This window comes from Euprymna scolopes, chromosome 8 (assembly GCF_053919585.1).
Source record: "Euprymna scolopes isolate OS-2025 chromosome 8, ASM5391958v1, whole genome shotgun sequence".
NCBI lineage: Eukaryota > Metazoa > Mollusca > Cephalopoda > Sepiida > Sepiolidae > Euprymna > Euprymna scolopes.
In genome coordinates, this window is record NC_136489.1 from 2,961,551 (window position 1) to 2,974,854 (window position 13,304).

The window sequence follows — 13,304 nt, forward strand, 5'->3', positions numbered from 1 at the left end:
AATATAGACTCCAAGGCCACACATTAATAGTTATTTAGGGATTAATCAAAGAGAAGGGCACTCAGATTCACTTACTTGGAATACACAGTTAGGGCAATTTTTCACAAAATGGATGAACTTAGGAACCTTGACTTACGTTAAGTCAATGAACTAGTATGTTAATAATTTGTTGTTTTTGTTTTTTTTTTGGGGGGGGGGAATCATTTTGAAGCATTTCAGTTATAATTACTTTTTTCCATGAAATTCAGAAAACATTTCATAGTAAATACTTTGAAATGTTTATTAAAATAAATTTCTTTCTAAAAGATCATAAAAAATTCATTTCAAATTAATCTACTTCCCTAACCCTAACAATAACTCTAACACCTGGAAGCCAGATTAGTTAATGATTCATTCTGTACAATTTAACAGCTTAAGAAAAATACAGTTTAAAACTGTCGAATCCTCATTAAATTCAAACTCTTTATCTGTGCCTAAATCAAAACGTAGATTCCATGAACAAAGCTTCTTTCTTAGAAGTGCACACCTGTGGAACTCTCTTCCGCTTGCCTGTTTCCCACCTGACTACAACTTGGAAGTTTTCAAGTCCGACATAAACAAATTCCTGATAAACCACCCCCTTAAGTAAGACACTTTATCAAATCTCCATTACTAACGATTACTTTGATATTATCCCATTGATTACTGTACATGCAATAACCCTTATCCCCGAGTAGCTTCCGGGCCTTATAAGTGATGACTACCCTGTAAAAAAAGAAAAAAAGAAAATCAATCGTTAATCATGCTATATACTTTTACTATATAAAAAATAATTATTTAGAGAATAGTTATTTAACATTGATCTTTTGATTAAGATCACAGTGCAGCAATGCTCAACCTATTCTGTCCTCATTCAATGAAGGAGAAATCCTTCCAGACTGAGAAAATCTTTATCTTTGTTCCTCTCAAAGAATAATTCAAAATTAGAATCAATTTAATTTTTCGGAAATTCTCCTCATTTAACATCTCAGTTTATAATTCGGTTTAATTTCAAAATAAACCTTTCAATAAGTAATCTACACGAATAATTTTTCCTTAAAATTATAAAAATTTCCGGAAAATATTCCAAGTATCATGTTTGCAAATAATTGTTCCTTAAAAATTATCAAGAACCTGGAAAGTCAAGTTCAATAATGTACTTTCGCCCTTCGGCTGTAACTTGTCATAGGATTTCATTGAACCAATATGGGCAGCCATGGGGACCGATCTATATGAGCTCAGGAAAAGAGACAGAGAGAGAGACAGAGAGAGAGAGTGGACCACAGAAAGGGTTTCAGCATAACCTCACTAGGTGTGTCAGAAATTTCGTGAAAATAGTGAATAATTCCACCCCATCTCTCCAAGCTTATAACTCCTCGAAAAATATAATTCAAGCCCTAATTTATTTTTCAATTAAAGGAGCAAGGACCAAGGTTTCATTTAAAAAACAAACAAAAAAAAAAAAACAACGTGTTTTTTTTTTTTAAAGGTTTTAAACTTCGGACTTTACAAGTAAATTTCTAAAAAAACAGTACTTTTTTTGTTTTAAATTTGAATATATTATTTATTGACCTTTTCTCTTCAATTTGTGAGTAAATTAATTATTTACTTTTCGGTGAGTAAATTAATTATTTACTTTTTAATAGACACTTGAAAATGGGGGGGGGAGGCGTGAATTAAAAAAAAAACGTTTGTCTAAAATATTATATTCGGTTTATTGGAAAGAGCATAAAATTTCACATTGACCCTGAAAATATCGTAAAAATAGAATCAATAGAAAAATTTTGATAGATTTTTAAAGTTTAAAAATTGAAAAATATTGAGTTCGTAAAATTCATTACTGTTTAAAAATATATATATTTCTATTACTTTTAAAACAACTTTAATAGTTTATTTTGGAAGTATAATCCATAAAGAAAATAAACAACCCACTTTTATCAGCGAAATTACGAGATTTTTATATTTTATTCGCAGTTTCGTGTTAGGGGTGTCAAAAATTCCTACAAAAATTCTGATACACCTATAACCTCACTACCACCTCATAACCAGTTTTTACACAGGGTCACTGAACAATGGCGGAACCCCACACACCCCTACCCCCTTGGGACATCATCTCTTATCGTTTTAAAAAATGATTGACATATTATTATGTGGTAACGCACAATGGCGACTGAAATGTAACTTTAAAACTATGACATTAGGGTGTTTAATTTTTTGAGAGGTGCCTTTTTTAACAAGAATTTCATTTAAATCAATAAAATCGCCTGATTTTTTTTTTCCAAAGTTTTCCGCTGCAATGAGCAAAATCAGCGCATGGCATGGGGTGGGGGAGAAATCAGTTAGTATCCCCTCCACCCAAAGCTAATCCGTCCGCTAGGTAATATTAAGTCACCATGTGACTGATACAATTTGTAATAAATTTTTTCTACCCCAAAAGCAACAATCAAAAAATGATTTTTTTTTCTTCCTTCTTCTCACACCTCAAAAAGTAGGCAACAGAATGTTAGAACCAACATTCATTATGTTCAGTCGTTTAACGTTCGTGAAATCAAAAGAGTTCCATTCAGGTATGTTTCATTACTATCTCTCAACCTGAAATGGGACAATATCAACATGTTAAGATTAATTAAACAAGATCAATTGCTTTTTATGGAACAGGTACACATTTTTTTTTTTTTTTATCACAGTTCGATGTGATGAAGAATTTTTAACTATTGTTAGATTTTTTTTAAATGTCTTTTTTTAAAGATTTAAAAAAAAAAATGTTTCTTTAATGTTTTTTAATGTTTTTTTTAATGTTCAATTTTCCATATCATTTTTTGTTAACAGGTTCCCAAGTCTCTGAGTGTTTGTGCACGTGTGTAAAATCTGCTCTTCCCACAGCCAGTGGAACGTTGAGATTCTTTTTTCTTTTAATCATGGATTTTAATTGTTTGAAATCGTCTTTTTTCATGGCTAGAAAGCGTTGTTGTGATTTTTTAAACCATGAATTTTAAACAGGGTTGAATTCTGCGTTTGTAGGCACCAAAATATAACACTATGAGTGATCTTTTAGTGATTAGGACCGATGTTGTGTTTTGTGATAACTGGTTTTACGACATCAATATGACAATGTTCTTTTGACAGGGAAGAGTTACTTGGTCGATATAGATAGATATATATATATACTTGTTTATTGTTATATAAACATGCTCACATCCCGCTGCTACAAATAGCCACTTGTTTCAATCAAACAACAGATATCATCAGGTAGCGACTTGACTATTCAAAAGTTTAATGAATAAATAAAGGTTATTCATTAAACTTTTGAATAGTCAAGTCGCTGCCTGATGATATCTGTTGTTTGATTGAAACAAGTGGCTATTTGTAGCAGCGGGATGTGAGCATGTTTATATAACAATAAACAAGTATTATCAGCTCTTTTTATTGAGCACTATCTAACAACCTCGTTGAATTCATTAGTCCATTACTTTTGAATATAAAAAAAACCGAGTATATATATATATATATATATATATATATATATATATATATATATATATATATATATATATATATATATATATAACACGATGGGGTTGGCTTCATTCCTATGCTAGGAATGAACTCCAGGTAAACAGAAAAAAATTGGAACATATATAACTATGTTTATGGTTACTTGGAAGTCTTTTTCAAAGAGTGAATGCATAACTGGAATTAGGTGTGTTTTTTTTCTCCGGGCGGTTCTCCATTCCTCGTGGATGACGTCATTCTCTTGGATTCAGGCTGGAGAGGTGGCAGACTTCATCTGATGTTTAGGCAGATCAAACAACACGCAACACAGATTGTAATATATATATATATATATATATATATATATATATATATATATATATATAAGAGAATCTTAACTATTTATTTTTACAAAAAATATTCACTGACAGCATATAGTGTCACAAGGTATCAAAACAACAAATTGATGGAGACCACTAAATTACACAAGTCAAACGAACTAAAAGAAAAAAAGATCAGACAATTCTGAAGAACATACGTCATAATAGTATTGATAGGAACGACTGAGACAAGCAACATCACGTTTGTGAGGGAGAGAGGTTGCAGGCAAGAAAAAAGGGTAGAGTTAATCCAATTACAAATACGTTTATCAATAACTCTCAAATGGGTAAATATTAATACACAGTAGTTTCTTCATTACTGAATCGGTTTGCGTGTGTAAACCAAACTCGGAACATGTGGCATACATTACTGTTGCATGCCATCGTCACATTCAATGCTGCCAAGACTAAACTGGTTTCCTTCAATAATTACAAGAAACCTTCTCTGCCACCAATAGCAATGGCCAGTGACTCTTTATCTGAGAGTACATCTTTCAAACTGCTTGACCTAACGTTCACAAGAAACATGAATTGGAACAATTACATTGAGAGCATTGTCAGGGCCGCTGCGAAGAAGGTAGGCTCTCTCTACCGTGCTAGAAAACTACTAACACCTGAAAGTATCCTGTACCTCTATAAGGCCACTATTCGCCCATATATGGAGTATTGCTGTCACATTTGGGCTGGTGCATCTGCTACTAGTCTCTCGCTCCTAGACAAGGTTCAAAAGAGAATCGCCAATCTGATAGGCCCTCAACTGGCATCTAAGCTTCAGCCTCTGTCTCATCGACGAAACGTTGCATCCCTCTGCCTGTTCTACAAGTATTTTAATGGTGAATGCTCTGGCTAACTGCAGACACTTGTGCCCCCACGACGTAGACACCCTTGACAAACCCGACAGGCAGCTAAATCCTACCCCCACACAGTAGAGATCCCTAGATGTAAAAGATCTTTCTACTCCAGTAGTTTCTTCCCCAGAACCACTAGACTCTGGAATTCCATTCCAGGTCCCTGCTTCCCCAACTGTACTGACATACAGAAGTTCAAGCGTAACGTGAGCCGACCGACATCTTGCTGCCCAAATCCCAACATAGTGCCCCAGTAGTTGTTGCCCCTGATAGTAGCCCCCTACACCAAAGTGGCAATGTGCCTTGTTTGGGGTGAAAATGTAATTAAAAAAAAATTAAAAAAAAAAAAATGGGGAAAAGAGAAGAGGAAAAAGAGACGGAAGAGGAAAAAGGGAAAAGATATTGAAACGGAAGCTAGTGTCGATGCCTGTCTGCCAGAGGGAAGATCAAAAGGCCGATAATTGCTTATTCTTTCCCTTTTACAAATTGTGTCTGTGTGTTTGCTGTGTGCAAAACTATTAGTTTTTACTAATCTATATCTACAGTATCACCAACCCAAATATAACAACGCTACTCCACGCATAATCTCAATATCTCATAAATGTAAAAATGATTTTACATTTTCATCAAATCCTCTTTCATTTCTAAACAATGAGTGCATCTCTTCAATTTTTACTTGCTGGATCATACAAACGCTGTGAAAATTATATCCAAAGTGGGAACAATAGTTTCCACTTTGGATATAATTTTCACAGCATTTTGGCCAATGCAACCTCTCAATGTAACTTCAGACCATCGTCAAGTCCATCCTGTTGAACTCAGGTGTCTATATATAATTACAAACTGGACCCTTCATTTTATACATATGGGAATATTGTTCTTGTTCCGTCAGTCATGACAGAGTAAAAGTAAATAATCTTTATTTTACTCTTCATTGCCTGTAGTAAGGATTGAACCTTCAACCTCCAAAAGACTGTCACTTAGAACTAATTGATATTTAACAACTTTATTTTTTACTTTACATGTCCATAACATCCAAGATGAGAATAGTAGTCCATAATTAGTTCAAATAATATAAAACTATCGATCGTCATCTAATAAAATTTCAAATTTTTTTTAATGTTTTGTAATTTTTGTTTTTGTTGTTTTATAAACTTTTCACACACCTGACACAATTCAACCTTTGTCATTGAATTCCAACAAAAACGCTGAAAATATTTCCTATTCATCGTCTTTGTCTTCCCACCTCAATTCTTACAATAATTTTTCTCTTCCTCTGCACAAAAAATATTCACAAACTATTGTTACATTATAAAAACGCGAATATAAATTCTTGTGATATCAAAGAGTTAAATTTTTTTGTGCATTTCTTGAATGGAGGATATCTTAAAGGATCGGTTCTCACCTGAGTTAGTTGAAATGTTTCTAAATGCATTTTATTGATAATGCACTTAGTTTGTCCCCGACCCACCCATGAAATAGCAAAATTCCACCTCTCCACTGAAGAAATTGCTAGATGCCAGAAGAATTTCTACTTCGGTAACTTCTTTTTTCAGACAGCATACCTTTGAAATTCTCTTCCTGTTCCCTGTTTCCTCAACTTGCAAAATTTTAAATGTGACTAGACAACCCGTGACCCGTTGGGTCACTCAGTGTTGAGAAATTATAGCAACATTTAATAAATCCAATAAACGTGATTGATACGACTGCTGGTTGTTGGCCCATGGAGTTTGACACTTGTGACGTAAAGAAAATAGTTTTTGTGACATAACGGAAACATTTCTATGAAAGTATATTAAAATGAAAAAAAGAATATAGATAGATTTCTATGAGTCATTTTGTTTATAATTGTTTATTTTTGAAAGAAAAAAAAATACAGCCATTGAATTATAAGTGGTCCTGCATCACAGCTTTGATTTTTATCAGCCACTTGTGGTCTTGTAACTTTGCGTTTAGGCATGATCTGAGGGGAAATACATTATTCCAATTTTCTTCTTCTTCATTAGTAGCAGTAGTAGTATTAGTAGTAGGAGAAGTAGTAGAGTAGTAGTAGGGAAAATACATGTCAACCAGTAATAGTAGGATAAGGAAGAGGAGGCGTAGTAGTAGTTGTAAAGAGGAGAAGTAATAGTAGTAGCAAGAAGACGAGGCATAGTAGTAGTAGGAGGAGGAGGATAGTGCGCAAGCAAACAAGCAAACAACCAAGAACGACAGAGTTCTAGTATTATAAAATAGATAGATGGGCAATGCCTGCACAGGTTCGAATCCTGTTCGTAGCAGATCATTTTTTATACAATGTGTAGAAGATAATAAAACAATCATGTAATATTTCTTGTGATTCAGAGGAGAAGCTGCGATGGGCGAGTGGTTAAGGCGTTGGACTTGAAATTCAATGTGCAATGCCCGCACAGGTTCAGATCCTGTTCGTAGCGGATAGTATTTAAACACTTTGTAGGAGATAATAAAGCAATCATGTAATATTTTCTGTTACTTGGAGGAGAAGCTGCGATGGCCGAGTGGTTAAGGCGTTGGACTTGAAATCCAATGAGCAATGCCCGCACCGGTTCGAATCCTGTTCATAGCGGATAGTGTTTAAACACTTTGTAGAAAATAATAAAGCAATCATGTAATATTTTCTGTTACTTGGAGGAGAAGCTGCGATGGCCGAGTGGTTAAGGCGTTGGACTTGAAATCCAATGAGCAATGCCTGCACCGGTTTGAATCCTGTTCGTACGGATAGTGTTTAAACACTTTGTAGAAAATAATAAAGCAATCATGTAATATTTTCTGTGGTTTGCAGGAGAAACTGCGATGGCCGAGTGGTTAAGGCGTTGGAATTGATATCCAATGGGCAATGCCCGCACAGGTTCGAATCCTGTTTTAGCGAATCATTTTTTATACAATGTGTAGAAGATAATAAAACAATCATGTAATATTTCCTGTGATTCGGAGGAGAAGCTGCAATGGGCAAATGGTTAAAGTTTTTGTATTTATCATTGCAAAATAAAGGAAGAGACAGCTATCGCTATGTAATGTAGATAGCTGTAAATCTAAGTACAGACTATAGCTAGTAGGTATCTACCTGGATAAGAATAAACTAATGCATGCCTTAGAGGTAGAAATGAATAGATGTTCAGTGATGATGACTTCCAATCGGTCAGCATGTGAAAGTTAAAGGCTGAGAGCTAAGGACTCCCTTCCAAAGGCGTGTGTACTGTATGAGTGTTAGTGGCCGCTTGGGGAGTAGAGCAAATTGTTAGTTTTCAGGAGAGGATTAATCTTACAGAATACAGTAGAATTATTAGAATTTAGAGTGTCAAGTAAAGTTTAGTTAGAGACAAGAATTTAAAAAAAAAAATGTTTTTTTTTAAATTTAACATGCAAATCAGACAAAGGCAGTTGTCTTGGAGGTAAAGTATATATTGGATACACGTAGCAAGCCAGCAGGGGTGTTTGTACCGTAATGAGAGAAACTGTTAGTGCATGGCACGTTGGAAGAACCTTTGCTTTACAAAAAGCAAGAACGTTTACAAAACTGTCTCCATATAAAGAAGTGTTGGTCTATTTCAAACCCATATGAATTGTATTGTGACAAGCAAAGGTAAAATTAATCATGAATGTTGCGGATTGTAGAATGGAAAAATGAATTTTATTAACTATTTGGAACTTTAACATAATCACACTAAAGTTGATTTAATTAGGATTAGCGAAACTCTCGATGGAGGCAACCTTTCTAGGGCAATTGCTCTTGACATATCAAAGGCCTTTGATAGGGTATCGCATAAAGGTCTACTTCACAAGATCTCCAGCTATGGTATAGCTGGAAATGTCTTTTCAATTTTTAAATCATTTCTCTCTGATAGGGTCATAAAGAGTAATGGTTGAGGGGCAGAAATCAGAAGCTCATAGTATTAAGGCTGGAGTCCTCAGGGGTCCGTCCTGGGTCCAACTCTCTTCCTTATCTACATTAATGATCTTCCAAATCACATCCTTACATCATTCGTAGACATTTTTGCTGATGACACTGCCATCTATGGCAGCAAATCAAAGGCCATAAATGACCAAGTTCTCACTGATTCCCTCTCCTCTGATCTTGAGCATGTGGTACAATGGGGAAAAAAGTGGCTGGTTACTTTAATGCATCTAAAACCAAGCTTCTATCTTTGCATCATCAACACTGATCCCCATTTGGCATCAACTGAAATGAATGGCTCTCGTCTTGGAGAGGCTCCATGTTTTGACAAGCTTCTGGGCTTGACCTTTACTCCTGATCTAAAATGGAATACGTTCATCAAATCAGTTGCCAAGGTCGCTGTAAAAATGATGGGATGCTTCTATCGATCCAGTAGATATCTACCTGCTGATGCAATCTTTTGCCTGTATAAGAGCCAGGTACGTCCAAGGATGGAGTATTGCTGTCACATCTGGGCAAGAGCTGCTAGGAAGACCTTATCCTGTCTTGACAGAGTTCAGAATAGACTTCGTAGCCTAGTGAGGGATGCCTTTTTCTCTTCCATGCAACCTCTTTCTCACAGAAGAGACAGTGCGGGTTTGTCTCTGTTTTATCGTTATTTTCATGTCAAGTGCTCGTCTGAGCTCCAATCTATGGTCCCCTCCTCGCCAAACATTCACGAGAAATACTCGTTTGGCTGTAAACACTATCAATAATTTCCCCCACTCTTTATCCGTGCCTAAACCTAAATGTGGATTCCATGAACAAAGCTTCTTTCTAAGAACTGCACACTTGTGGAACTCTCTACCGTCTGCCTGCTTTCCAGCTGACTAATATGGTTGTCTTCAAGTCTAATGTAAATAAGTTCTTGATGAACCGTTCCCCTTAAGTAATCCAATTTACCAAGTTTACACTTCTAACGATTACTATAGTATTTTCTTTTTGAACACGGTACACTCTTTAACCCTTATCCTCGAGTCTCCTCTGGGCCTTGATAAGTGGTGATTCCTTTGTAAAAAAAAATCTGTTTTTCTGATAAGTTTAATGTGGAATTAATATTAATAGTCGTTTTTCTATTAATTAGGTAATATGATAATTATAATGAAATTATCCATACCATTATATATAGAAACTATTAGAAAATTTAAAACAATTTTGATAAGTTTTTTTGTGCTACCCATTAAGAGAATGATATCTTAGGTACTGTGGAGTATGATTAAAACCGTTGATTTGACATGTTGAAGATTCTAAGATCTTATATAGAATTTAAAAGAACATTAAGTTTAATATTAATATCATTAAGTTTAATATTAATATCATTAAGTTTAATATTAATATCATTAAGTTTAATATTAATATCATTAAGTTTAATATTAATATCATTAAGTTTAATATTAATATCATTAAGTTTAATATTAATATCATTAAGTTTAATATTAATATCATTAAGTTTAATATTAAAATCACTATTAATTACTTATTGCTTGTCACCACCTTTTTTATATTTTTTTATATTTTAAATAAATAATTTTTATAAGTAATTTTTATTTTTTTATATTTTAAATAAATAATTTTTATAAGTAATTTTTATTTTTTTTATATTTTAAATAAATAATTTTTATAAGTAATTTTTATTTTTTTATATTTTAAATAAATAATTTTTATAAGTAATTTTTATTTTTTTATATTTTAAATAAATAATTTTTATAAGTAATTTTTATTTTTTTATATTTTAAATAAATAATTTTTATAAGTAATTTTTATTTTTTATATTTTAAATAAATAATTTTTATAAGTAATTTTTATTTTTTTATATTTTAAATAAATAATTTTTATAAGTAATTTTTATTTTTTTATATTTTAAATAAATAATTTTTATAAGTAATTTTTATTTTTTTATATTTTAAATAAATAATTTTTATAAGTAATTTTTATTTTTTTATATTTTAAATAAATAAACAGATAAATGTTATCTTCAAAAATAAAAAAATAAAAATTACCCTTCAATTAGATTTTACATTGAATTATAGTTTGCTAGTTTGATTTTATTAATTATTAATATCTCTTAATTTAGTAAATACTTAACTGAATTCAGCTAAATCCTATACCCCACTCCACATAATGACAACTGCAAATTATTAAAATTCACAAAGTTGATAATTTATTGACCTCAATGTAGGTGGGTATGATGAATAAAGGATTATTTATCATAAAAACGATTACATAAATAACTTGCTCTCCCAAAAGCATATTTTTAAATGGTAGGTAAATAATTTCATATATTAGTAAATCTTTGGAGGAAGGGGAGGAATATTTATAGGGAGAAAAATGCTAACTATTAATAATTACTTGGGTATTTTCCTGACTGTGGATTGATTTCTGGTTGAACAGTGGCATAATTTAAAATGTGTGTGAGTGGGCGTAAGAGAAATATCAATAATATAAGATAAATCGTTGTTTCGGTTAAGATAAAAACAAAATGTAATAAACCTTCAGATGTACAAGTCCAGCAATACTCTATGGCTGCACTCCATGTTCAAAAAGAACGGGTCCTCTGTAGTATATGACCTGACTGAATGGTTAATTGTTGGTATAGACCACTTCATGCCCTCTAAGAAATTCCAGCAAAAGCTCAACAGCCAACTGTGGTTCATCCTAGAATGTGTCATTGTGCACGGAAATCACTATTTCCATTGCTTCCAATGTAATAGATGTTATGAAACTAAAGCCACCCTTAGAATTGGCAGCAACCATTGTAAAAGAGTAATAAAGAAAGCAAGAGATTCCTATGTTCAGTTCGTCAAGTTTAAAATAGCTGAGCACCGGCTTACTGCCTACCAAATTCTGCGATGAACAAACTGGGTCCTGAACAGAAGTGCGTCTTCTATCACTACCCTCATCATCTCATCAGCATTTGGTAAAGCAAAACTCTTTGCCAAAAACTTTGCAGCAAATTCTACCCTTTGCGATCATGGCTGCCTACCCCCTGTATTTCCTCCTGTGACTGAAAACACACTATGCAACATACAAATATTTGTACATGATGTTGTCAAGCTTATTAAAAACCTTGATTCAGTACAGCAACTGGCCCGATAGCATTCAAATCATAATGCTCAAAAAGCTTCAACCAGAACTAGCTCCTATACTTATAAAGCTGTTTATGCGTTGCATTAAGGAGAAATTCTTCCTAACACCCTGGAAAACTTCATCAATCTGTCCCATATTTAAAAATTCTGAAGATCGGTCATCTCCCTCTTATACAGACTAGTCAGTCTGTTCTGCATCATGAGCAAGTTGCTGGAATCTGTAATAAACAGAAAAGTGTTCAACCACTTCAGCAAAAATAACCTGATCAGTGACATGCGTTATGGCGAAATCTACAGCTGATGTACTAAGCATTAGTGAATTTCTCAACAGGTTTCAAATGCTTTTGATAGTGTATGGCATAAAGTTCTACTTCACAAGATAGCGAGCTATGGAACTAAATCCTTACTCTCTGATAAGCTTATAAGAGTATTTTATTGATGGACAGAAATCAAAAACTCAAGGTGTGCCTCAAGGGTCCATCCATGTCATGCATGTCAAAGGAGTACAAGTGCTATGAGTTCATTAGAGCACATTCCATTAAAGTACTTGCAAAACGATGGGACAGAGGTTGGAGCTTTACTGATAGTGCAGGACTGATTAGATTAGAGATTCTTTTTAAGAATGAGAATGAGAATGAGAGACTAATGGTAAACAATACTCCATGGATGGTATGCGAATTGTGACTTGTAAAGATATCAGATACTCTCTGGTATGAGTAATTTTCTAGCATGATGAAGCTCATCTTTTTAACAGCAGCCTTGGCAATGTCAATGTTTAGCCGAGGAGTTTGTGAATGATGTTATTTGTTGATGGTAATCAATGATTGAGGTCCTGCACTGCTTACTCAGCTCAAGCCACTGTCACATCACCACAAGCTTCCATCCCTGTGATTGTTTTACAAGTACTTTACCTGTGCCTAAACCTAAATGCACATTTCATGAACAAAGCTTCTTTCCCAGAAATGCCCATCATTAATGCATGTACATTGAATGTATATATAAGTCGAATGCAACAGCATTTCTTATAGATGCATCCATGATTCTTTATTAGAGGTTCTGTCTGTCAGTCTATATGTCGATTGATCTGTCACACTAAACTTTGAAATAAAATTTCCATTGCTAAATATGCAGACTGAATGAACACAACTTACGAATATTCAATCTTGATTTTTGAAAAAAAGCTTTTGCTGAGGTGCCCATGGAGGCAAGAAGAAATATAAAAATCTTGTGATGTTTATCCCATATTCTTTTTACATGAAAAACTATAAATAATTTAGCATATCAATTATCATATTTAATATAAGAACTTGAGTGTAACTGCATACCTCAACCTGACAATGTAAGGATGGGCCAGAGTCTTATCTGGGTGTTACTTCATAACGTATGAAGAATTATTGAAGTTATGCTATGAAAATGTGATAGTTCGAAATTTTGCACGGCGGTTATTGTTATCAAAGAGCTTCAGAGCCACGCATCAAATTTGTAAAAATCCAAAGTTGAAATTCTGTGAAAATTTTGATCATGACTG

At 33.4% G+C, this 13,304-nt stretch overlaps 1 protein-coding gene and 1 non-coding gene across 3 annotated transcripts in view; both read left to right on the forward strand.

Moving 5' to 3' along the window:
• The first annotated feature begins 471 nt into the window (after positions 1–471).
• LOC145283482 (short-chain dehydrogenase/reductase 3-like) overlaps positions 472–13,304 on the forward strand; it is a 77,126-nt gene continuing 64,293 nt past the window's right edge. Inside the window, exon 1 of one of the 2 annotated variants that reach the window (XM_080132303.1) lies at positions 472–624. Coding sequence is in view for 1 of the 2 variants with exons in the window: in XM_080132300.1 (XP_079988426.1) it covers positions 2,632–2,676 (45 nt within the window). In the remaining variant the exon portion in view is untranslated. Of the gene's footprint in view, positions 625–2,565; positions 2,677–13,304 lie in introns of those variants that run through there. The other variant, XM_080132300.1, reaches the window with a different exon arrangement.
• Trnas-uga (transfer RNA serine (anticodon UGA)) lies at positions 7,241–7,322 on the forward strand. The gene has a single exon. It is a non-coding gene; the product is annotated as a tRNA-Ser (tRNA).